Source organism: Thamnophis elegans, unplaced genomic scaffold (assembly GCF_009769535.1).
Source record: "Thamnophis elegans isolate rThaEle1 unplaced genomic scaffold, rThaEle1.pri scaffold_68_arrow_ctg1, whole genome shotgun sequence".
NCBI classification, from domain to species: Eukaryota; Metazoa; Chordata; class Lepidosauria; order Squamata; family Colubridae; genus Thamnophis; species Thamnophis elegans.
The window spans coordinates 40,033-66,885 of NW_022473902.1; the positions used below are offsets into that span (position 1 = coordinate 40,033).

At 45.6% G+C, this 26,853-nt stretch overlaps 1 protein-coding gene across 1 annotated transcript in view; it reads left to right on the forward strand.

Annotated features, from left to right (window-relative positions):
* The window catches only part of GATA3 (GATA binding protein 3), a 61,114-nt gene extending 37,099 nt beyond the window's left edge, over positions 1–24,015 (forward strand). The window contains exons 3-5 of the mRNA XM_032238739.1: positions 9,797–9,942; positions 21,619–21,744; positions 23,676–24,015. Of these exons, the coding sequence (XP_032094630.1) occupies positions 9,797–9,942; positions 21,619–21,744; positions 23,676–23,960 (557 nt within the window). The 3' untranslated portion in view covers positions 23,961–24,015. The remainder of the gene's footprint in view (positions 1–9,796; positions 9,943–21,618; positions 21,745–23,675) is intronic.
* Positions 24,016–26,853: the final 2,838 nt, after the last annotated feature.

The window sequence follows — 26,853 nt, forward strand, 5'->3', positions numbered from 1 at the left end:
AACTTACCTCTGTTTCTGTGGGGGAGAGGTTTTTCCGAGTGTTTCTGCACCTGGGCAGCTTGGCGATGGGTGGACTTCAACTCCCAGAATTCCCCAGCGGGCGTGGCCAGCTCGACACCACTCCTGTCAGGGGCACCTCTGGTGGCCTGAATGCTCTGCCAGTGAAAACAGGCTCCTGAACTCCATTTTCAGCTGCCACAGTCTCCTGCAACCCTCTGGCAGTGAAAACCCCTCCCCCAAGCTCCGTTTTTGGCTGCTGCAGCCTCCTGCAACCCTCTGCCAGTGAAAATGGGCTCCAAAGCTCCGTTTTTGGCTGCCATGGCCTCCTGCAACCCTCTGCCAGTGAAAACGGGTTCCCGAAGTCCATTTTCAGCCGCCACAGCTTCCTGCAATCCTCTGCCAGCAAAAACAGGCTCCCGAGCTCCATTTTAGGCTGCCACCGCCTCCTGCATTCCTCTGCCAGCGAGAACAGAGCTCGGGAGGGCCACCTTCGCAGCCGAAAATGGAGCTTGAGATCCCGTTTTTGCTGGCAGAGGCACAGAGGGCTGATCTTTTGCTATTTTCAGGACGGCCCTGCGGGCCAGATCTAAGCACCCTGTGGGCCGCATCCGACCCATGGGCCTTGAGTTCGACACCTCTGCTTTAGAGGTCCTTGACCCACATTCAAAGGAGAGAGAGGAAAAAAAGAATTACTAGCATATGCATATGCAAAAACAAACCCAAAACATTTTGTTTCTCTTTTCCTAAATGTGTTTTTTTTTAAAACCACACACTCACAACCCGGAAGATACTTTCTCTTGGCATAAATCGACTGCCGGGATTTTTCTACACCAATAGGTCTGCAATGCAAATATAAAACTGACATTAGAATGTGTATACATTTCTCTGCATCTATTAGCCACACCGACATGTGGCCCCAATCAAGGCTATTTAATCTTCCATGTGAAAACTGCTTAGGTTTTATTGGTCCTGCCTCTCACATCTGCTGCTGAAGTTTGCAGAGTTCAAGTTATTTATATTAATTAGTATGCAAGGGAAGATAAAGACCTTGCATAAAATTCTGCTTTGGTCTCGTTGTTTTAGATTATTGTATTATTTTCAAGTTGCCTTTTGAGCAGAAGAAGAAGAAGGGAGGAGGAGGAGGAGGAGGAGGAGGAGGAGGAGGCCTCCCTCAGTATGAAATGCTCTGTAGGAAAAACAGACTTTTACATTTATAAATAAATTGAAAATACACTTTTTAATCTGTAAATCAGTGAAAATACACTTTAGAATTGAATAGAATAGCAGAGCTGGAAGGGACCTTGGAGGTCTTCTACTCCAACCCCCTGCCTAGACAGGAAACCCTATACCGTTTCAGACAAATGGCTATCCAACATCTTAGAAAACTTCCAGTGTTGGATCATTCACAACTTCTGGAGGCAAGTAGTTCCACTGATTCATTGTTCTAACTGTCAGGAACTTTCTCCTTAGATAGAATAGGAATAGGGAATAGGAATAGAATAGAATAACAGAGTTGGAAGGGACCTTGGAGGTCCTCTAGTCCACCCCGGCCTAGACAGGAAACCCTATACCGTTCCATTGGTGGATTGTTCTCACTATCAGAACATTTCTCCTTATTTCTAGATGGGATCTCTCCTTGATCAGTTTCCATCCTTTATTATTCCTTGTCTGGCCTTTGGGTGGTTTGGAGAATAGCTTAACTCCCTCCTCTCTGTAGCAGCCCCGCAAACATCGGAAGGCTGCTATCCTGTCTCCCCTGGTCCTTCTCTTCTCTACCTTCTAAATCATTAATTAAAAAAATAATCTCTTTTCCTTTAATTGATAATCTACCTGAACCTCCAATGGATAAATTTTGTTTTAAACAATGAACTTCTCAATTACCATTTTTTTTTTTAGATTCAGACAAAGGGCTATTCAACATCTTCTTAAAGACTTCCAGTGTTGGGGCATTCACAACCTCTGGAGGCAACTTCTGTTCCACTGATTCATTGTTCTCACTGTCAGGAAATTTCTCCTTAGTTCTAGGCGGCTTCTTCTCTCCTTGTTTAGTTTCCACTTTTAAAATCTGTAAATAACTGAAAATACACTTTTAAAATCTGTAAATAAGTGAAAACAATCTTTTTAGTCTGCAAATAATCCACCTTTAGAGCAGGTAGATGGATCCGCGGAAAACAAAGACGGCGGGGGCTGATCGAAATTAAAAACTGGATGCAGCACAGGTAGTCCTCGACTTATGACCACCGTTGATTTGGGTTGTTCAGCGAGACAGTTGTGGATCGAGGTTTGCCCCATTCTACGACCTTTCTTGCCACATTTGTTAAGCGAGTCGCTCCAGTTGTTAAGTGGGGAACAGGGCGGTTAAGCGAATCTGGCTTCCCCATTGACTTTGCTTGCCTGCACGCCGCAAAAGGGGTGGGGGTGGGTCACATGACCCTGGGACATTGCGACCGTCGTAAATATGAGTCAATTGCCAAATATCTGAATTTCGATCACGTGGCCTGCAACAGCCGTAAGTGTGAAACTTGGGTCACTTTTTGCAGTGCCCCTTGTAACTTCGAACGGTCACTAAGTGAACTTCTGCAAGTCAGTGGCTATCTGCGGTTGTTAATTTGCCACCCCATAACCCCCCCTGAACCTCCCGGTTTTGTATGACAGGAGTCTTAGGCAAGCTGCTTCTAAATTAATTCCTCTAACTGGAGTCTGTATTTGTGGTAGGCTAAAATGGTGTGTGATCTTCAGTCTGTGGTCACAACCGTTCTCCTCCTTACTGTTGTTTCGTTTTAAGCTAAAAATGGCCTCGGTGTTTATAATAAGAGGTTGCAATGCCATAAACTACCCAGGCAGGAAAATGGAGAGATTCATTTGAAGTACATCCCTGGAGCAGTCCTGCAAACACCAGGCCATCATTACTGCATTCATTCGGTATCAGCATTGCTGTAAAAAAAATGTATTCTGGGGTGAGATGAGAGAGGGAAGCAAAGAGGGAGAAAGAGGGAGGGAGAGAGAGGAGGAGGGGAGGCAGAGGGAGGGAGGGAGAAAGAGAGGGAGGGAAGGAGAGTCGGAGAGAGAGGGAGAAAGAGAGGGAGTGGGGAGAAAGAGAGATAGAGATAGGGAAGGAAGGAGAGAGAGGAAGAAAGTGAGTGGGGGAGGGAAAGAGAGGGATGGGAGAGAGAGAGGGAGAGAGGCAGGGACGGAGAGGGAGGGAGAAAAAGGGAGGGAAAGAGGGAGAGAGGGAGAAAGAGAGGGAATGGGGAGAAAGAGATAGAGAGAAGGAATGAGAGAGAGAAAGCGAGAGAGGGAGGGAAAGAGAGGGATGGAAGAGAGAGAGGGAGGGAGGCAAGGATGGAGAGAGAGGGAGGGAGAAAAAGAGAGGAAGGGAGGGAGAAAGAGAGTGAGAGAGGGAGGGAGCGAAAGAGAGAGGAAGGGAGGGAGACCGAGGGATGGAAGGAGAGAAAGAGGGGGGGGGAGACAAGGATGGAGAGAGAGGGAGGGAGAGAGGGAGAAAGAGAGGGAGTGGGGAGAAAGAGAGATAGAGGTAAGGAAGGAGAGAGAGAAAGTGAGAGAGGGAGGGAAAGCGAGGGATGGAAGAGAGAGAGGGAGGGAGAAAAAGAGAGAAAGGGAGGGAGAAAAAGAGAGAAAGGGAGGGAAGGAGAGAGAGAGAGGAAGGGAGGAAGAAAGAAAGCGAGAGAGACAAAGAGAGAGGAAGGGAGGGAGACCTAGGGATGGAAGGAGAGAGAGAGGGAGGGAGGCAAGGATGGAGAGAGAGGGAGGGAGAAAGGGAGGGGGAGAGAGGGAGAGAGAGTGGGAGGGAAGAAAAGAAAGAGGGAGAGAGGGAGGGAGGGAGAAAGAGAAAGCACCTACCTTGTTTTCTGGAGGAATTGCTCATCTGAATTTCAAGAGGGACAGAAGGAAATAATGACATTATATAAATGCACATAACTCATTTCAGCCACAGGGTAAAAGCTTTGCATGTTAGAAAGTTCGGAGCGCCTTATTAAGATTGTCCCATGCTTTAATTCACTGAGGTGTTAATTATAGCCTCCTTTTACAGCCAGGACGGCGGATCAGGGACTCTCACCAAAATCCAGTCCCAAAAACACTTGTCCCCCCCCCCTTTTTTTTTGAGACCAAGGACCACTGGAGCTTCAAGACAAGGAAGGAGACCAGACGTGATCCTTTCCAACTCTGTTGTCATTCTGGGTGCTAATTTTTCTTTTTCCCACCTGGGAAAAATAAGCAGAGGCCCAGGGTTTGTTGTTAAGTCAAATCGCTTCTCAACCATCTTTGAATTGGCAGCAAATTTTCCCGGGGTGACGTTGGCCGTCCCCCTTTCCTGTCTTGCTTGGCAACCCTTGTAGACTATCCAATAGACAGCAACCTTGAGCCGATCTGACACACTTTGAGGCTACCCACAAAGGGTGTCAAATGAACAGGGGAAATGTACCTTGACAGCCGCCTTCGTAAGGCTAATGTACTCCTGTTGTAGTTTGGGGGAAGATACAAAAGCAGAAAAAACTCTGGTTGCCGGAAGATATTTAGGTCATATTTAGATACCAATTGAGGAAGCTTCCAAATGTACATTCAGAAGGACACCCAGGTTGGTAAAGTACGTATGAAATGGAGCCTGGATTTGTAGCTGATTATGAGCAGTCCTCGATTTACGACCACAGTCTCTGTTGCTAAGAGAGACTTTTGTTAATTGAGCTCCATTTTACGACCTTTCTTGCCATTGTTGCTAAGTGAATTGCTACAGTCATTAAGTGAGCCATGCGGTTACTAACCTGTTCACTAACTCCCTAAACTTGTTGTTAAGCGAATCTGGCTTCTCCCTGAGCTTTGCGTGCCAGAGGTCGCAAAAGGGGCTCGCGGTACCCCGGGATGCTACAACCGTCATAAGTATGAATCAGTTGCCAAGCATCTGAATTTTGATCGTGTGACCGTGGGGATGTCACCACAGTCGTTAAGTGTGGAAAGTGGTCATAGGTCACTTAATTCAGTGCTGGGGTAATTTTTTCTTCTCCTTCCCTCTTCCTTCCTTCCTTCCTTCCTTCCTTTTCCCTTCCCTCTTTATTCTCATTTCTTCTTCTTTCCTTCCTTTCCTTCCTTTTTTCTTTTTCCTTCCCTGTTTCTTCTCCTTTCTTCTTCCTTCCTTTTCTTCCTTTTCTTCTTTTTCCTTCCCTCTTCATTCTCTTTTCTTCCTCCTTCATTTCTTCCTTTTCTTTTTTCCTTCCTCCTTCATTCTCCTTCCTTCCTTCCTTCCTTTGTTTTCTTCTTTTTCCTTCCCTCTTTATTCTCATTTCTTCTTCCTTCCATCCTTTTCTTCCTTTTCTTCTTTTTCCTTCCCTCTTCATTCTCCTTCCTTCCTTTTCTTCTTTTTCTTTCCCTCTTCATTCTCTTTTCTTCCTCCTTCCTTTCTTCCTTTTTTCTTTTTCCTTCCCTCTTTCTTCTCCTTTCTTCTTCCTTCCTTTTCTTCCCTTTCTTCTTTTTTCAACACCATCTTCTTCTCCCTTTCTTTTCTCCCTCCCTCCCTTCTCTACTTCCTTCCTTCCTCCTCTCCTTTCCCTTACCTCTCCCCTCCTCCTCTCTTCCTCTTCCCCTTCCTACCCTCTCTCCTTCTCCCTTCCATCTTCCTCCCCTCCCCTCTCTCTTCCTTCCCTCCTTTTCCTCTCATTTCCTTTCCTCCTCTCTTCCTTTCTTTTTCTATTGTTGCAGGTGTCTCTTCCAGCTCTTAATTTATATTTTCTTGGGGTGGTATTTCCACAAACCCAAAAATCTTTATAAATCATTTCTTGTTCCTTTTCCTTCTCTCTCTCTCTGTCTCTGTCTCTCTGTCTCTGTCTCTGTCTCTCTGTCTCTCTCTCTCTCTCTCTGTCTCTCTCTCTCTGTCTCTCTCTCTGTCTCTCTCTTTCTCTCTCTGTCTCTGTCTCTCTCTCTCCCCCTTTTTTTAAAAAAAGAATATTTTTGCTTTTTGGATAGACAAAGACAGACAATACACAACACATAGAACCTTCTTCAATCACATACAGCATGTTGTTTGGTTACAAAGTTTTTGTGCATCATTTCCATCAGTCTTTCTCTGTTTTTACTTGTAAACCTTTCACTTCCCATCTAAGAAACTTCTTCAGTTCTGATGTGACATCTAATGCTACAAATGGGAAGTATTTTTCATCTGAGAATTATTAAGGGCAGAAGAGACACTTTTCTGGCATGGATTAATTCTAATAAGGAAAATTTGTCTGGCCTTGGCTATTTATTTAGACCTAATAGATCTTTTTCAGCTAGTATTTTTTTTATTTTAAAAAGGAAATGGTAATAGATGCATGATATACAGTTGCCTAAATATATGGGGAAAAAAATTAAAGCAGTGGGGAGGAACTTTTTTCGTGCTTAGCGAGCACGCAGGTGGATCAAATGCCTATAAACAACTTGATTAACTTTTAAAAATTAACAAAGGACATGGACAACCCATTGTCTTCCTTTCAACCGGCACGTTGAGCTTGGCTGCTGAAATAATTCAGTTTCTGGATTCCTGCAGTACAGGTAGTCCTCGATTTACTGCCACAATTGAGCCCGAATTTTTCGGTTGCTAAGTGAGACGTTTGTGAAGTGAGTTTTGTCCCATTTTACGAACTTCCTTGCCATGGTTGCTAAGTGAATCATGGCCATTGTTAAGTTAGTCGCGTAGTTGTTAAACGAATCTCACTCCCCATTGAGAAGGTCACAAAAGGGGATCGACATCCACTGAATGCAGCTAGCAGGGTGTTTTAATGGCCAGATGCCCTTCCTGTCACCAATGCGGAGTTTTGTTGCCAAGCATCTGGATTTGGGGACGCTGTGTGAAAACCGGCTATAAGTCACTTTTTTCCAGTGCAGTTGTCACTGAATGAACTGTTGTAAGTTGAGGACTACCTGTATTACTAGCCCATAAGTTAAACCAACAAACCTAGTTTGTGTGAGCAAGGTTATCACAAATGGAGGTTAACTTCTTTTCCTCCCAAATTTTTTTATTTTTTATTCTCTTACATACCATTGTAAGCATAATTGTTATTCTTCTTTACATTTGTCATTCTTATACATTTATTATTCCATTTAAAAGGTTATAATACACAGTTTGGGTTGCTTTATTTACAATCCCTTCCGCTGTTATAACACCTCCTTATTTTCCCTTTCTTTTCTCCCTCCCTTCTCTACTTCCTTCCTTCCGTCCTCTCCTTCCCCTTCCTATCCTCTCTCCTTCTCTTTCTCTCTTCCATCCTCCCCTCCTTACCTCTTCCTTCCTTCCCTCCTCTCCTTCCCCTTCCTTCTTCCCTTATCTCTCCCCTACTCTTCCTCTTCCCCTTCCTACCCTCTCTCCTTCTTTTTCTCTCTTTTCCACTCTCCTCTCCTCTTCCTTCCTTCCCTCCTCTTCCTCTCATTCTCTCTTCCTCTCAAATGGAGATTAACTTCTTATGCAATTGCATCTGGTTGAATGATTTATTTAAAAGAGGTTTCCAAGAAGACAGCCAATCTGCTTGCGAAAATTTATCAATATTGCCCCGTATATTTTCTTCCCGCCCAACAGCTGCCTGATTTTAGTAGTAGATGTGTACCGTATATTGTCTTTTAAATTTTTGCTGCTTGGGATAAATTCAGGGAATTTAGGTTTTTAGTTCTAACCCACTGATGTGTACATCACTAGTTCTTTTTCATGGGTCATGCCAAATGGCTCCATTTGCAGGCTTGTTTGTACATGTTTTTAAATCTTTTGCTTCTATCTGAACAGTTCAGTGGAAAATATGAATAATATGTCAATAAAGCTTTCTATTAAGCGATTCTCTTGTTGAACCCAAAGGAGATGAGGCTCTGAGTAAATAGTATGTTAGATTTATAATACTAACGCTGTCTTCACAAAATCAAAAGGTTTTAATCATTTACGGAGCTGCAGCATTTAATTGGTTGGATGGATTAATTCAAAGAATCCCTCAATTGATTAAATACTGTTCCTTAATAATGAAACAGCAGCTCTTCTTTCTTTGGCTGCATAATTTATCGTTATAAATGGTTGTTAATTATTTTTACTGCCAAGGCTGGAGGTGTCTGGATTTTTCAGACCGGAAGAAGATTAGATTATTTGAAGGATGGGACAACAGAGACAAAACTTCACCTATCCCAAAAAGCCAAGCGCAAATCACATGGGGAAACAAATCCATTGATTTAAAAATTAAGTTGATGGTGGTTGATGCAAGCTCTTTTTCAAAGTGGTGGGTTTATTGATTCTGAGATCTGGACTTCCTTGTTTTTCTTCGAAGAGGTTTTGCTTCTCATCCAAGAAGCTTCTTCAGTTCTGAGTTGAAGAAGCTTCTTGGATGAGAAGCAAAACATCTTCAAAGAAAAGCAAGAAACTCCAGTTGCCTCTTGAAGAAAAAAAACAAACATCTTCGGGACAACCAAGATCTGGATGACTGAGAATCTCCATAGACATTGATTCTGTTGTGGCCCACCAGTGGCCAGCAGAGCTGGCAGCAGATTCGGACAGTGAGGAGGTTGGGGAGGAACCTGGGCCAGTCCTGGAGTCTGGAGAAGGCTCTGATGAGGGCTCTGTGTCGGAGGCAAAGAGGGGGCCAGGGCCGTCTGACAGTTATCAGCTGCCTTCAGAGTCAGACATCAGTGGGGCAGAAGAACAGCTGGAGTCTGTTCCCAGTTTGTGCATGCCAGATGAAAGGAATGATCTGAATCCAAAAGGGAAAATGCGTTTCAACACACTGTTGTGTACATCGATAAAATTCTCCAGAACCAGTGAGGTTCTCCTACGATTCCCCTTTCAATCAAAATTGCTGCTCAGCTCCCGTTCCTTCATATCAATGTTAAGTTATGCTTTTAATTTTGCGCTTAGGGAGAAGGCAGCCATCTAATTTTATTTTTGCATCTCACCCAGATCGATCACACCTTCCTTCCGTCGCTCTTCTGCGGCTGCCCCAGCTTCACAGCGATTGGCAATGGCTGCCTTCCCAGCTGTCAGTTTGGGGAGCTTTCTCCTGATCGATACGGGAGTTTGAGGGCTCCCTGAGATCAGCAGAGTATGATTCCCCCTTGTTTATCACCTCTACGGGGTGATTTTAGGTCAATTAAGACCCCCTGACAGCTGGGATATCCACGATCCCACGGAGCTTCTTACGGGATACATTGTCTCGCCGCGACGTCAGCCGCATTTTTTTTTCCTCATGGTGCAAACTACCAAGGGTCCCTAGATGGGGTGGTATACAGGTAGTCCTTGACTTACAACCTTGCGTTTAGTGATTCTTCAAGTTTACAACGGCACTGGAAAAAAGTGATTTATGACCATTTTTTTCACACTTAGGATCCTTGCAGCCTTCCCAAAGGCACAAAAATTCGGATGCTTTGCGACTGGCTCATATTTATGATGGTGGCGGTTTCCCAGGGGTGGGGGGGAGGGGAGAGTTACATGATCCCCTTTTGTGACCTTCTGACAAGCCAAATCAACGGGGAAGTCAGGTTCACTTAACCAACATGTGTCTAACTTAGCCACTGCAGTGATCCACTTAACAACGGTGGCAAGGAAGGTGGTAAAATGGGGCAAAACTCATTCAATGACTCTTTCACTTAGCAAGGGAAGTTTGGGGCTCAGTCATGGTTGTAAGTCGAGGACTACCTATAGAAATGTAATAAACCAATCCCTGGGGTTTTAATCACATCTCCGCAGTGGAGAAACCCTGTTGTAACCACGTCTCAGCCAACCCCCCCCCCCTCTTCCTTTCTTTGCTGCCCCTCAATGATCTGTGTCCCCTTTTGTTTTCAGAAGGCAGGGAGTGTGTAAACTGTGGAGCTACCTCAACCCCACTTTGGAGGCGAGATGGCACAGGGCATTACCTCTGTAACGCCTGTGGATTGTACCACAAAATGAATGGGCAGAATCGGCCACTGATAAAGCCCAAAAGAAGACTGGTAAGTGGACCTCGGATTTCAAAAGATTGCACTAACACCTTTTTCTCCTCTCTCTCTCTCTTTCTTTCTATTTCCTCCTTTCTTCCCTCCCCACTCCTCTTCCTCCTCCCTACCTTCATCCATCCCTTATCTTCTACCTCCTCCCTCTCCCCCTTCCTCCCTCCTTCTCTACCATCACCACCTCCTCTCTATGTCCATCCATCCATCCATCCATCCATCTTTTCTTCTCTACCATCACATCCTCCTCTCTACATTCACCCATCCACCCATTTACCCATCCCTCCTCTTCCCTACCCCATCCATCCATCCATCCATCCATCCATCCATCCATCCATCCATCCATCTTTTCTTCTCTACCACCACATCCTCCTCTCTACATTCACCCATCCACCCATTTACCCATCCCTCCTCTTCCCTACCCCATCCATCCATCCATCCATCCATCCATCCATCCATCCATCCATCCATCTTTTCTTCTCTACCACCACATCCTCCTCTCTACATTCACCCATCCACCCATTTACCCATCCCTCCTCTTCCCTACCCCATCCATCCATCCATCCATCCATCCATCCATCCATCCATCCATCCATCCATCTTTTCTTCTCTACCACCACATCCTCCTCTCTACATTCACCCATCCACCCATTTACCCATCCCTCCTCTTCCCTACCCCATCCATCCATCCATCCATCCATCCATCCATCCATCCATCCATCCATCCATCCATTCCTTCTCCTCCCCCTCCTCCCCCCTCCTCCTCTTCCTCCTTCCCCTCCTTCTCCCCTTCATCCATCCACCCACCCACCCGCCCACCCGTCCATCCCTCCCTTCCTTCTCCTCCTCCATCCTTCTTCTCACCTCCATCCATCCCTTCTCCTCTACTACCTCCTTCTCCTCCTCCTTCTTTCCTCAGCCCAAGATGGAGAACTTTCTGGAGGGAGTAGAACTGGGCCAATCCGCCCAAAGTCTTATTTGTCTGTACAGAGGAGAGTTTTTGAGGGGGCCCGCTCCCCATTTTTCACCATGAGTGCCAAGTTATGTACCATTTCTGTCTCTCTCTATATGTCTTTAAAAACAAAAACAGAAATTCTGGAGTTTTTGCTTTGAAATGAAAAGTAGGGTCAGGATGGTGATCTTGAACAGTTTGTCTCCAAGGGAGATGGTGGTTGAAGATGGAGGAGATTCAGAAAAGGATGAGAAAGAAAGGATTGATTGGGGGGGGGGGAAGGAGTGGTGGGGATAATGCCTCCATCCTTTAATGTTTGCAGAAATTGAAAAGGTCCTGGAAGCTTAAAGATGGTGGACGATTTATCTTCTGACGTGGATTCGTTAAGAATCCTGAAAGCTTTTCAGAAGCTGAAAAAATGGGAATGTTTTCAGCTCACTTTTCACTGCAATAAAATGAGTGACAGACTTGACAGTGAAGATCATCCTTGACTTACAACAGTTCATTTAATGACTGTTTGAAGTTACAACAGCACTGGAAAAATGCGACTTACGACCATTTTTCACACTTATGACCGTGGCAGCAGCCCCGTGAAGAGGTGGCAGTGTTGTTGTTGTTGGTGGTGGTGGTAAGGGGAGAAGAGGAGGAGGATAACCACAATTGTGAAGTCCTTGGTGCTCTTTGAGGATTCTGGTTTCCTTGCAGACATTTCGTGCCCCAACTAGGTAACATCATCAGTGCTAGAAGGGGAGTGGGGTTAGCTCTCTTTTTATCCATTCGTGGGTGTAGACTGGATAGAGATGGCCAATTCCACAGTAGAGCAGGGCCGCCACCAGATTCTGGTTATGGAGAGAGAAACAGAGGTACTATGGCGACGGATGTAGAGAGAGGGAGACGGATCTTTTGTCCTTGGGTGAGTCCTAATGCTGGATTTGGCCCATTCTCATGCTTAACTGTGTTTGATTGTTAGAATGTCAGGCGGCTGGAGAAGGAGAAACACATTCCCCCCTCCTCTAATTAGGATGTTGTTTTTCCATGGTCTTATGTAGCGCACCTGGGCTTTTATTTCCCCCTATCAGAACCTGTGTCGGTTTCTCCCTCCCCCCATCCCTTCTTTGAGGATACCCTCCCCCACCCAAAAAACCAAAACAGCATGGAGAAGGATTATAAACGGGTCGAAGGGAAGAGAATTAGACAGCCCCTTCCTCGTCGCCCGGTACCCGAGCCACAACGGGCGTCCTCCTCCTGAAGCTGCTTCTCATTAGGGAAATAAAAGTTGGAGGGAACTGCGTGGACCGTGTCATTTGGCCCTAAGGAAATGAGACATTGTTTTGTTTCTTACATCTGTTTCTCTAAAGGATTTTGGAAGATGTACAAGGCTGTTTGGATAAATAGGCTGGTGCTTTGGATTGAAACGGAGAGAGAGGGGGAGCAGAGTAACTTTGGTGGAGAGGGTAGAACTGGACATTTAAGTAGAAATCCTGCCTCTCTCTCACCCCCTTTTCTTAATATATAAACTCTTTTTTTCAGGTGAGGGAGGGCAGGTAGTCCTTGATGTATGACCACCTGAACTCAACAGATTTCTGTTGCTAAGCGCGAGAGTTGTTCAGTGACTTCCCCCCCAACTTTCTTGCCATCGTTGTTAAACAAAGCACTGCAGTTGTTCACTGAACCTGGCTCGTGCCCTGACAATCTGGGGCAGAGATGGGTTGCTCCCGGTTCAGCCCGGTTCGGCCCTCCCAATTCGGGAGGCTCCGCCCACCCTCCCGGAGGCTTCTGCGCATGCGCAGAATTTTGCACGCACCCAAACCGGTAGCAAAAAAAATGGCAACCCACCACTGATCTGGGGGGGGTCCTCATTTGACCAACTTGGAAGGATGGAAGGCTGAGTCAGAACAGAATGGAAGCTAATAATAATAATAAAAAAGAATAACCGAGTTGGAAGGGACCTTGGAGGTCTTCTAGTCCAACCTCCTGCTCAAGCAAGAAACACTACACCATTTCAGACAAATGGTTGTCCAATCTCGTCTTAAAAACCTCCAGTGATGGAGCATCCACAACTTCTGGAGGCACGTTGTCCCCCTGATTAATTGTTCTCAGTGTCAGGAAATTTCACTTTATTTCTAGGTTGCTTCAATCCTTGATTAGTTTCCACCCATTGCTTCCTATCCTGCCTTCAGGTGCTATGGAGAATAGCTGGACTCCCTCATCTTTGGGGCAGCCCCTCAAATATTGGAACTCTGCTATCATGTTGCCCCTGGTCCTTCTTTTTACTAGACCAGATTCTTACCCAATTCTTACAACTTTTCTTTGTTTTAACTTCCAGGTGCTTTGGAGAATAGATTGAAGGGTTTGGGTTGTTAGATTTCTTAGATTATTTTGAGTTTGAGTTTGAGTTTTATTTCATTTATATGCCGCCCTTTTCCCTAAGGGGACTCAGGGCGGCTCACAACTCAAAAAGGGAAGGGGGGATACAAACAGTTTAACAAGAACACAAAACTATACATAGTTAAAAAAACACAACAATCATACCATTTGAGATAGGGGCAGTGGATCTTTAGCCCCAGGCCTGTCGGAACAGCCAGGTTTTAAGGGCTGTGCGGAAGGCCTGGAGGGTGGTGAGGGTACGAATCTCCACGGGGAGTTCGTTCCAGAGGGTCGGAGCAGCCACAGAGAAGGCCCTCCTCCGGGTAGTCGCCAGTCGACACTGGCCGGCGGATGGAATTCGGAGGAGGCCTAGTCTGTGGGATCTAATTGGTCTAGTGGAGGTAATTGGCAGTAGGCGGTCTCTCAAATACCCAGGTCCAATACCATGAAGGTATTTTATTTTATGATTGACACAAAGACAAACGCGCGCACACACACACGCACACACACACACACATGCACACACACACGCACACACTACTTAGGTATGAAAATTTCCTCCATTTGAATGTATAATCAACAGCCACCTTCATTTCCCCAAGCCAGCTAATAGAATAAATTTGCATGCAATGCTGGGAAAGAATACTTCAGCATGTGTCAGGAGAACTCTCGGTTGTAACATCCCAGATGTGGTTTCCAGCAGTTGAGAATCAACTTCCACCCCAAGTGCAAAAGGAGACAGGGGTGGGTTAGTCTTACCGTCGCCACTGGTATGCTGCTCATGGGGCCGCGTGTCCTGTTCGTGCCCGCGCGCTGCACATGCGCTGCGCAATCCGCTGCCCCGTGACACCCAGCTGCTTGTTGAAGCTGCACATTATGCGTGCATGCCCAATTGGCCATTTGCTTTAAAAACAGGGATAGAATGTGGGTGGGCGGGTGGGCCAAATGAGCCACCGTACCGGTACACTGTCAGCTGCTCCCGGCTACTACCGGTACGGCTGTACCGTACCGTACTGGATGGAACCTACCACTGATGCATAGGACGAAAACCGAGCTTAAAAGAGAACAGAAGACACGCACAGTTGTCATAGAAAGGCCATCAAATGTCTTGCTAATCACCCGTGACTCAAGAGTCATTGAAACTACCACTCCCATACTTTCTTGTGTTAAGTGGTAGTTCTAACTCTTCTGGGAGAGTCGACAGCTGGGGTTGGGAATGCAAAACCTGAGCAGAGGGTTGGACTAGAAGACCTCCAAGGTCCCTTCCAGCTCTATTCTGAATTTGGATTTGAAAAACGTAAGAGTTATTCTTAAGCTTTCCTTGGCACAAATATACATTGGACCTGAGAGCATTCACTGTTTGATGGTCCGGTGGCGTCCGCAGAACTCCTGCTAAATTTCCGAAAATAAAGAAAAAGCCCTGGATTTCTTGAGAGTTAAAACTTTCCCTTCTTTATCCAACGGCTAGAACTGTTTAAAAACTTTTCCTTCTCTGAATCTGGCCCTTAGACTTATATACTGCTTCACAATGCATTACAGCCCTCTCTAAGCGGTTTACAGAGTCAGCCTATTGCCCCCCCCCCCCTCAACAATCTGGGTCCTCATTTTACCCACCTCGGGAGGATGGAAGGCTGAGTCAAGCTTGAGCCGGTCAGCATCGAACTGCTGGCAGTTAGCAGAATTAGCGTGCAGTACTGGATTCCAACCACCATGGCTCTATATGGTTTTAAGTCCCTTTTTTTCCAGCACTGTCATAACATTTGTTAAATGAATGGTTGTAAGTTCAGAACTCCCTGTAATTTTTAACTGAGCAACTGGGATATCTTGGAGATTCTCAGGGTTTCTATCCAGATCAGGCCTTTTATCAACTGCATCGGGCCACAACTACAGGTAATAGCAATAGCAGTAGACTTATATACCGCTTCATAGGGCTTTCAGCCCTCTCTAAGCGGTTTACAGAGAGTCAGCATATTGCCCCCAACAATCCGGGTCCTCATTTTACCCACCTCGGAAGGATGGAAGGCTGAGTCAACCCTGAGCCGGTGAGATTTGAACCGCTGAACTGCTGATCTAGCAGTAGCCTGCAGTGCTGCATTTAACCACTGCGCCACCTCGGTAGTCCTCGACTTACGGCTGTCATTGAGCCCAGAATTATGTCTGTCTGAAGTCATGCCAGTTTTTAAGCAGGTGACCGTGGGGCTGTGCCTGATTTTTTTACAACCTTTTGGTTCGACTTCGGGCCATAAGTAGTCCTGGGGAGGTTTGGTGTAACTCCGAACGGTCGCTAAGCGATTACTCATAAGCCGAGGACTACCTCGTGGTGGGGAATAGATGCCAATATTTGAGAATTCCAAATACGGCATAATTCATTGACAAAAATATGTACAGTATGAAGCAACCGTAAACTGACACAACAGTCATTTTAAAAGGCACCGCGGGCTCAGTTTAGTCAAAATGAAACCTTTTGCGATTCCACTGCTGTCAGCAAAAAAAAAAAAAAAAATTAAACCTGATTTATAGCTCAGGCATAGTTTGACTGTGCTATTCTTTGGAAGTAAAATAATATATATAATACAATATATATATATATTTAAAAATAGACCCTGTAGGTTTCCTTTTGATGTTATCTGACTACTTCAGAAAAGCCGAGGATATTTTGTGGTAGGGCTTTTAAACATTCAGATTTTACTGAGAAAACAACAACATGCTTCTAGTCCCTAAGGTCACCAAACTAGGATTTAATATTATTTGGGCAGTTCCTTGGGAAATCACAAAGACAGGCAGTTCTCAACGTATGACCAAAATTGAGCCCCAGATTTCTGTTGCTAAGCGAGGCAATTGTTAAGTGAATTTGGCTCCATTTTACGACCTTTCTTGCCACCGTTGCTAAGTGAATCAATCCAGCTGTTAAGTTAGGGACATGTTTGCTAAGTAAATTTGGCTCCCCTGTTGATTTGCTTGTCAGAATATCGCAAAAGGGGATCATCGCAACCGTCACAAATACGAGTCTGAATTTTGATCACGTGACCATGGGAATGCTGCAATGGTCATAAGTGTGAAAAATGGTCATATAAGTCACTTTTGTTAGTGCCGTTGTAACTTTGAACAGCCACTAAATGAACCGTTGTAAGCCAGGGACTGCCTATTGCAATCTTGGAAAGTTTGCAAATCACAAAAGTGAAATATTGCTTTTTGGTGAAAGAAAAATACATAAGAAATACATAACTCTATAGTATTGTTTCCTCTCTCGCCAGTCTGAGAATTAATGTGTTTAAACAAAGCATCATAATTAATCTGATCCTGATGTTCAGACTCTGGTCGGAAGATCATAACTAAATTGTTGAGCAGTGACACTATTTTACAGATCCCCTGTTTCCCTGAAAGTTTGACTTCCCCGTATAATAAGCCCAATCGGGCTTTTGAATGCTTGCACTAAAATATTGCAAATATTGAACTGAAAATATTGCAACACAGCAGCAGCTAGGAGGTGACCACGCTCAACGCCTCCTGCACCTCAAAAATAATAAGACCTCCCCAAAAATAAGGCCAAGGGCTTATTTCGAGGGCTCAAAAGAAAACAAGACCCTGTCTTATATTTGGGGAAAAACGGTAGAAAGTACCATGTTCCCTTCTGTTAAAGTTGACACAACTACGCTAGACTTCTTAAGGTTTTCCGGGAAGAAGCTTTTCACATTCATGTTTTCTACGGGATAAAACATATACATGTGGATTGACGAAACGTGTTAGTTGCTGCTGAGGTCCATTAGTCATGGAGGGCTGCAAGAAGAACTTAACCGAAAAAGATCGTTTGATTTTTTTTTCTGGTGGATGATGGTGGAGCAGTTGTTTACGGCTTGTCTGCAGAACATATGACTCCAGCCCTCAGAGGAATACGTGGAGGAATGTCAAGGAGAACGATTTTGGATGCCTCGCATCTTTTAATTAACTCCGTCCTCCGGGCGACACACGGATCCCGGGGTGGTTGGTGGGATGCAGGGCAGGTTGCCCATCGGAGAAGCAACGTAGATTGAAGGAGATGGAGGTGGGTGGGTGGATGGAGAGTCCTTCTAACTGCCCACATGGCGTGATGATCCAAACATCCAAGGACGCCTTCCTTGGCATCCGTCATCTCCCCCAGGTCCATCCGTTTCCCATTTTTTTTTAATTTATCAAAACGTGTCGTTACGATGGAAACTGGGCAAGCTTGAAATCAAAGTGCCAATCTCAATCCTCTTTAGAAAGAAGAATGTGTTTTTGAGTTCCCTCCGCAGGCTTTAAAAAAAAAAAAGAAATAAGGAACGAGTTTGTGGGAAGGGGGTGTGGGTGGGCTTCGTTGCTTGGATGTTTGCCCGTCTCCACCAGGAGAAGGAAGGCAAAGCTAAGCTGAAATTTTAGAGAGGACCTTGAGAAGATTGCGTGAAGCAGACCTTCTCGTTAACCTCTGCTTGGAGGGAGGTCTCTGTCTTGGCTCTGGACGTAGTCATCTCGACGGCCATTTTAGGAATCGGGAATGCCATCCCGGAGGGCAGCCATTTTGTGTGTGAGAGAGAGCCATGCTCTCAAAATCCCACCAAAAGTTGTGAATCCAAGAAAGAGAGACAGATGTTTCTACTGAATGAAGCCCCAGAGATACTCTATTTCGATGGAAGGAAGTGGGCCAGGGGTGGGTTCCTGCCAGTTCTAAGCTCTTCTATAGAAGAGGTTCCACAAATCTACAGTGCCATTTAGAACCGGTTCCAGCTCCCTCCCCGCGCCCATCCGCACATCATAAAGATGAAGAGTGAGAGGAGGAATTCTGGGAGTTGAAGTCCACAAGTCTTAAAGCTGTCAAGTTTGAACACCCCTGAGGCTTTTTTTTCTTAAGGATTTGGGGTGCAAAAGGGTCTTGTAACTTGACAGCTTTAAGACTTGCATGCTTCAAATGCCAGAGTTTCTGAGCCAACATTTTGGTTGCTAAGCAAGAGCATTGTTAAGTGAGTTTCACCACATTTTACAAGTTGGCCACGCCCACCCAGTCACATGTTGGCAAGCCACTCCCACTCAGTCACATGGCTGGCAAGCCACTCCCACAAAGCAGGCCATACCCGCAGAAGGGGTTCTAAATAAATTTGAAACCCACCACTGAAGTGTGCCAACCACTGCATGCTTCAGAAAGCTACAGGCAGTCCTCACTTAATGACCACAATTGAGCCTGGAATTTCTGTTCCTAAGCAAGATTGTTGTTAAGTGAATCCCCCTCCCCATTTCACGACCTTTCTGGCCACAAGTGGTGAATGTGTGAGTTAGTAACACAATTGTTAAGTGAATCTTGCTTCCCCACTTTATCGGAAGGTCGCAAGAGGCAATCACAGGTTGTTAGTTAAGGACATCAAGCTTTAAGTGTCAAAACTGAACGTGGGATGGACATCAGCCGATTGATAAGGAGCAGTAAGTAGGGTGGAACATTGGCCCCCATATAGGTGGAGATGTCTATCTCTTGGGTCGTGAAAGATAGGAGAATTGCAGATGCTGTAAAGCAATTTCTAGGGATCAGCTCTTATCAGCCTCATCAGTTAAACTCTAGCATGGCTCAGTTTTAATCTCTAGTTTAAGCCTTAATGATTGAACTAGGTCAGTGGGGGTGAACCTTTTCAGCACTGAGTGCCCAAACCAGAACATGCATGTATTTGGGTGCATGTGTGCATGCCGGAACACCGGAAAACTGAAGACCAGCTGGCTGGCACACGCATGCTTGTTTTTTGGCTTTTCCAGGCTGTTTTTCAGGCCATTTACAGCCAGGAAATAGCCAGGAAAACAGCCCAGAAAATGGCCTGGAAAACAGCCAGATTTGGGGTGTTTTTTGGGCCATCTTCCAGGCTGTTTTCTGGGCCGTTTTCAGCCGGAGAAATGCCCCCAAATTGGCTGAAAAGCATCCTGAAAAATGGCCTGTTTTTTTTTGGCCATTTTCCAGGCTGTTTCTAGCCATTTTCTGGTACCCCAGCATCCATGAAGACGGAAACCAGAAGAGCAGCTGGCGATGGTGTGTGTACCCACAAAGAGAGATCTGTGTGCCACCTTTGGCACATGTGCCATGGGTTCGCCATCACGGAACTAGGTGGCTATATTCTTGATATCATCTGGAGATGCACATGGTTAATGGTCTCACTGGATTTCGGGAGGCCCATGAATAATGTATCTAGGATTGTTATTCACATGTTTTTTTTTTCTTGGACTGTTCATAGCTGGGAAATCTATACAATACAATAGCAGAGTTGCAAGGGACCTTGGAGGTCTTCTAGTCCAACCCCCTGCCTAGGCAGGAAACCCTATACCGTTTCAGACAAATGGCTATCCAACATCTTCTTAAAGACTTGCAATGTTGGGGCATTCACAACTTCTGGAGGCAACTTCTGTTCCACTGATGAATTGTTCTCACTGTCAGGAAATTTCTCCTCAGTTCTAAGTTGCTTCTCTCCTTGATTAGTTTCCACCCATTGCTTCTTGTCCTGCCTTCAGGTGCTTTGGATAATAGTTTGACTGCCTTTTCTTTGTGGCAATCCCTGAGATATTGGAAGACTGCTGTATCTCCCCTAGTCCTTCTTTTCATTAAACTAGACATACCCAGTTCCGGCAACTGTTCTTCATATGTTTAATAAATTGAAAAATTATGGGGAGAGAGTATAAGAACTATAAGTGGTAGCCTGCTAGATCAAAACTAGTCTCGCAATTTCTTTTCCCAGTGGACAACCAAGCCTCTTGGTTTCCTAGCACAGGTAGCCCTCGACCTACGACCAAAATTGAGCCCAATGTTTTTGTTGTTAAGCAAGACAGTTGTTCAGTGAATCACTGCAGTTGTGTTCTGATCTAGGCTTCCCAAGCAGCACGAAGCTGAGTCCTTGTCCCGATAAACCGCTTCTATTTAATTTATGGTGAATTCCTCTCCCACAGTCTTTCAAGATAGTTCACAATTACCGACCTTTATCAGTCTTGGAGAGTAGCCAGGCCGATATCTTTCAGTTGCCGCCATACTTGGCAAGAATGCAGGAATGAACTAATTGCCTCCTGCAAACTCCACTCCCCTTTCGCTCCTCTTTTATTCCCTCTGGGAGGGGCCATTCACCATCCACCTGTGGCCTTACTCCCAAGTCGACCCTTCTTCCTTAGCCATTCCCTTCGTCTTGCAGCTCTGCGCATGCACACGCTGGGAACAGGCTCCAGCTGTTCTTCTGCCCCACTGAGGTCCGACTTCAAAGGCAGCTGATAACTGTCAGACAGCCGTGGCCCCATCTCTGCCTCTGATGCAGAGTCCTTATCAGAGCCTTCCCTAGACTCCAGGATTGGTCCACGTTCGTCCCCAACTCCCTCATTGTCCGACTTCTACTGCCAGATCCTCTGGTGGGCCACAATAAGTTGTGAAGTGAGTAACATGATTGTTAAGAGAATCTGCCTTCCTTTCCCTTCCCACTGACTTTGCTTGTTGGAAGTTCGCAAAAGGGGAATCACATGACCCTCAGACGATGCAACCGTCGTAATATGAGTCAGTTGCTGAGCATCCAAAATCAATCCCTTTTTTCAGTGCTGTTGTTAGGGTTCACTAAATGAATGGTTGTAAGTCAAGGACTAACTGTAGATGGTGTTCGGGGGCCGTCCCACTGCCACCAAGGCTCACAGCTGTCTATCTCCACTATTTCGGTCCAACCCTTGTTGATCCCAACCAGGCAGCAACACCTCTTTGTGGTAGCACACTTGTGTGTTGTTGTGTAAAGAAATCTCCCCCCCCTCTCCTGGTTCTTTTGAAGTTTTCATTGGGTTGTGGCTAGTTGCCAAGAGAAATACCAACGCCGAGCATGGAATAAATATTATTATTTTGGGGGGGGGGGGCTGTCTTCTGAGTAGACTTTTGCACCTTTGAGCTAATTATTGAGATTCTTGTTGATTAAAATCTTGGGTCTTTCACCATCGGCATCATGCCACTTTGATCTGACATTGTTACTTGCATGATCGCTGTGGAAAGAGGCAATCCTACTCAGATAACACCCATGATTATCAACAGGATCTGGGTATAACGTAAGACCCAAATCTTCTAGGGGTGACTACACAATTTCTCTTGGATCCAACTGCTGAAGAACGGGTTGAACTGAGGCATGGTTTATTGTAATGTGGGATTAGCTTCTCTGGGATGCAAAGCAATGGTTTAGAGTAGGTTGCTCAACCGTGGCGAACTTCAAGATGAGTGGACTTCAACTCCCAGAATTCTGGGAGTTGGAAGTCCATCCATCTTAAAGTCAACCAAGGTGGAGAGAGATACTAGCTGAGGATCTTCAAAACCGCCACATTAATCTATTGGTTAGGTGACTTTGCTTTCTCTCTTCTCCCTCCAGTCAGCTGCAAGACGGGCTGGGACATCGTGCGCAAACTGCCAGACGACAACCACCACATTGTGGAGGAGGAACGCCAATGGGGATCCTGTGTGCAATGCCTGTGGGCTGTACTACAAGCTCCACAATGTAAGTGAGATGGTCATACTCTCAGCAGAGATAACATGGTTGTGCTACCACAGGGGCGTCCGACCTGCTCGGCTGTTTAAGACTTGTGGACTTCAGCCCATGATGGCTGGGGAATTCTGGGAGTTGAAGTCCATGGTTTTTAATGTTGACAAGGTCAAATGCCCCTCCATTACAAAGGCAAAGCTGGTGTTGGAAGAGATATCCATCTGGCTCAGTTCCAAGCGGGGAGAAGAACACTGGAAACATGGAGGCTGATTGGCAAGATAGTTTATTGATGGACAGGACCACAGATCCTGGGCAGGTGACCACGTGGAGTGGAGAGAGAGAAAGAGAGAGAGAGCGAGAGCGAGAGAGCAATAGCAATAGCAATAGCAGTAGACTTATATACCGCTTCATAGGGCTTTCAGCCCTCTCTAAGCGGTTTACAGAGAGTCAGCATATTGCCCCCAACAATCTGGGTCCTCATTTTACCCACCTCGGAAGGATGGAAGGCTGAGTCAACCCTGAGCCGGTGGGATTTGAACCGCTGAACTGCTGATCTAGCAGTAGCCTGCAGTGCTGCATTTAACCACTGCATTTAACCACTGCGCCACCTCGGCTCAGTGGCTCAGAGAGGGAGGGAGGGAGAGAGAGGGAGAGAGGGAGAGGGAGTGAGGTATTTATACCCTCTGTTGGGCCTTGCCCTTGAGCTTCCTGTTCCTGTGGCAAGAGCATGTATTCTATTGGCTGTAGTCAGACTCCCATGCTAGGAGTTTGTCTGAGATAAGTTTGGTTGAAGCCTGGAGGGGGATGCAATGTCCCCAGGTGATTTTACAATGCAGTGAGCTCTGCTGATAGATAATCCTATGATGTCCTGGAGGGTCACGTCTTAGTTCCTCAGCCAGCTTTGTTCAGCTTTGCTGGCTGAGGGATTCTGGGAGTCGAAGTCCACAAGTCTTAAAGTTGCCAAGATTGGAGACAGCTGCTCCACACCGCAGACTGACTGAAGAATTCTGGAAGTTGTAGTCCGCACACCTTAGAGTTGTCAAAGTTGAGAAGTTCTACATTAGACATTCCAGAGATAGAGATGAATGAATGCTAAGTATCTGGAAATTGTCCTTCAATCAAGTCAGGTGATCGGGATTGTATGCCCACATCTCACTTGTGTTTTTCCCTGCCTTGCAAGGTTGGAGACCCCTACTCTAGAATAGTGCTTCTCAACGTCTGCCATTTCAAGTTGTGTGGACTTCTACTCCCAGAATTCCCCAGCCGGCAAAGGAATTCTGGGTATTGAAGTCCACAGGCCTTAAAATGGTCGAGTTTGAGAAGCAGTGCTCTGGAAGTTTGTTGTTATGTGTGCCTTTCAGTGGTGGGTTTCAAAAATTGTTTGAACCTACTCTGTGGGTGTGGCCTCCTTTGTGGGAGTGGCTTGTTGCCCATGTGACCGGATGGGAGTGGCTTGCTGCCCATGTGACCGGATATGAAGATGCCAACGACACTTGTCAGAACCACCTTAAATTACCTCACACACAGCACTGGCATGCATAAGAATATGATGTAAACTTGTTTTTTAAAAGGCATCTTTGGTTTGCGTTAAAACAACTTCAACACATGCAATGTTCTGATTGCACCACAAACGCAGTAGTCATCCTTACCTTTCACAGAGGCACTGAGTTTTATAAATATGAGCATGATAGTGTAGAATAATCATCTCCAAGGACTAGTGGTGGGTTTCCAAAAAGTTTGGAAGCTCTTCTGTAGGTGTGGCCTGCTTTCCAGGTCCACTGGTGGAACCTCTTCTAACCAGTTCGATAGATTTGACGAACCGGTTCTACCGAATAGATGCGAACTGGTAGGAACCCACCTCTGGTGCCTTTGCATTTGTGTGTGAGATTTTGGAAAAGCGGGAGACATGACCAGCTCACAAAAAAAGTTAATTGATTTTTGTTTAGATTAACAGACCCCTGACTATGAAGAAGGAAGGCATCCAGACCCGAAACCGGAAGATGTCTAGCAAGTCGAAAAAGGGCAAGAAAATTCACGACAGCCTGGAGGATTTCCCCAAAAGCAGCTCCTTCAATCCTGCCACCCTTTCCAGACATATGTCGTCCATCAGTCATCTTTCTCCCTTCAGCCATTCAGGCCACATGTTGACCACACCGACTCCGATGCACCCTTCTTCCGGCTTGTCTTTCGGACCTCACCACCCCTCAAGTATGGTCACCGCCATGGGCTAAACAAGAATGCGTTCTCAGGCAGAGGGGGGGGGGAAACAATAAAAAATAAAAAATAGAGACTTCCCTGCTTAAAAGAAAAAGAAAAAAAAGTGAAAGAAAGTGAAAGAAAGAAAGAAAGAAAGAAAGAAGAAACCAAGTTCCTGTTTTCGTTTAACTTCTCCAAACGAGAAGTATCTTTATATATTGGCCTCATCCGCGAGGAACCTTCCTGCCCCTTCCCAAAACTGTTCAAGGCAGATGCTAAAACGGGACGGACAGGAAAATAAAGGAAGATGGGAAATATTTTTTAAAAAAACTGGCTGAAATCCTCAGAAACGAAAGAAACAAGATGGAATAATATGGAACGTGGACTGCTTGCCGCCAGGATCTTTGCGTTTCTCCACCACCGAAATCCGGAGGCCATTTGTGAATAAACCATCGCCACGCAAACTTCACTGTCGAACTGGGTTTTTAGTGCTGTGAAATAATAATAATAATAATATTAATAAATAATAAAACCCATACCGCCCTCCTTCCCTCCCTCCCTCCCTCCTTCCTTCCCCTTCCCCTCGCTTTCTCTCTTCCCCGCCGAAATGAAAGCAAATAATTGCTGAACACTGTATAACTTATATTGTAAGAAATATTGTACATTTTTTTGGGGGGGAGGAAGATTGGCAACTTGGGTAGCTGTAAAAAAAAGCAAAAAACAGGGGGGGGGCGGGGGGGGGCAAGGATAAAGAAAAAAAAAAGAAAAGAAAAGAGAGATTTGGAGGTGTGGATAGTACGAGTACCACGAAACGAAACATTTTTATGGTACGGTCTGCGGAGAATGACGAACCGGCAAACAGATAAATTGCCAGTTATGCTTTTTTTTAGCTCTTTTGCGCGCGCGCTCGCTCACTCTCCTCACCTGCTGGCTGAAAATTATTTTGATGCATTAAAAAAACAACAACAATAAAATGACATCCAAGCTGTAAGCAAGTCATCCATTCCAGGCGACGGGCCTCTGATCCAACGGGAAAGGGGGTTGAAGGGTGGTAAACAGGGCACCTGGCGTGAACATGGTAGCTTCTTTCTCACCGCCGGTTGGTCTGAAGGCCTATTCGCATTGTGAACCAGTTCTTGTAATTGTCGTTTGTATGTATAACTCAAAAGCTCTCAAATAAGACAAGGTGTAGATTTATTTCATCCTACGAGACGCAGATTTGAATGGTTGTACAAATTTTACTTGCTGCTAGTGTTTAAGAACTGCGCTTTGGTTTTGTTTTTTTCTTTCTCGTTTTCATATTTTTTCCTTCCTCTTTTTTTTTTTTGGAGAATAAACTAGATTAAATTCTGTTGATTTGATGTCGGCTTGTGGTTTGGAAGGGATGGGAAGCGACGTGCGAGAAGGGTCTGAGGATTTGTGGGGAGAAGAGCAACAAAGATGATAGACCAGGGGCATCTGAAGTTGGGAACTTTAAGACTTGTGGACTTCAACTCCCAGAATTCCCCAGCCAGCCATGCTGCTATGCTCCATGCTGGCTGGGGAATTCTGGGAGTTGAAGTCCACAAGTCTTAAAGTTCCCAAGTTTGGACATCCCTGCGATAGACGATTGACATTCTCAGTCTCATCCAGATCATGGTTGTCCCAAAGATGCTTTTTCCAAAAGACAACTGAGCTGTCTCGATTTTTTTCTTCTTCTGAAAATGTTTCGTTTCTCATCCAAAAAGCTTCTTCGGTTCTAACTGACTGGTGGGGAATCGTCGTCTCTCTCTCTCTCAAAGCTAACATCCAACTCTCAGAGAGCTAACAGCCAGTTGACTTCGAAGAATATAAATCCTTCCGTTCTCCACCAGTCAGTCAGAACTGAAGAAGCTTCCTGAATTAGAATTGAAATGTTTTAAAAGAAAAAAAACAAAGTCCAGTTTATCTTTAGGGAGAAAAAAACCCCACCTTTGGGATGATAAAGGTCTGGAGGCTAAACTGTATGATGAACGGAGCTGGGTATGTCTAGCGCAGGGGCTGGCAACCTGCGGCTCTGGAGCCGCATGTGGCTCTTTCAACCCTCTGTTGCAGCTCCTTATTGCCGGTTGGCTCCACAATTGATAGGGCTTTCGGTTAGGACAGGTAGAGGAAAATGGAAGCCGTGCTAGGAGGAGACTCTATGGTGGGGGAACCGGATTTCCGCTCAGCAGAGGAAAAAGGACACCGCACTAGGAGGAGACTCTATGGTGGGGGAACCGGATTTCCGGTCGGCAGAGGAAACAAGACACCGTGCTAGGAGGAGACTCTATGGTGGGGGAACCGGACTTCCGGTCGACTCCAGAATTGAACGGGGGTAGGGGGGGCTTTCGGTTAGGACCTTTGTGGCTCTTTGAGTGTTTAAGGTTGCTGACCCCTGGCCTAGCCTATTGAAATAAAGGACTAGGGGTGACATGATAGTAGTCTTCCAGTTCTTGATGGGCTTTCATAGAGAAGAGGGGGGTCAACCTATTCTCCACGGCACCTGAGGGCAGGACAAGAAGTAATGGATGGAAGATTAATGAGAGGCCCAACCCAGAACTAAGGTTTCCTGAGGCTTCCTGATAGAGAGAAGAAGTGATACATTGAATGGCTTAACTCCTGAAAGTGTGGGTACTCCATAACTGGAGTTTTCAAAAATGGACCACATCATTTGACTGAAATGGTAATCTTGAGCACAGGTTGGACCAAAAGACTTCATGAATCCCTTCCAGCCCTATGATTCTACAATTTAAATTTAGCAATGGGGGGGGCCGCCGAAATAATTGGGGGCCTGCTAATTTTCGTGGGACAAAATATTCATTTTAAACCATGGGCTCTAACTTTGCCCCACTAGAATAAATTCCTTATTTTCAGATCTTGGCACCTTACAAAAGCTATGGATTGTCTTTTGGGGAAAGGAGAGGATGG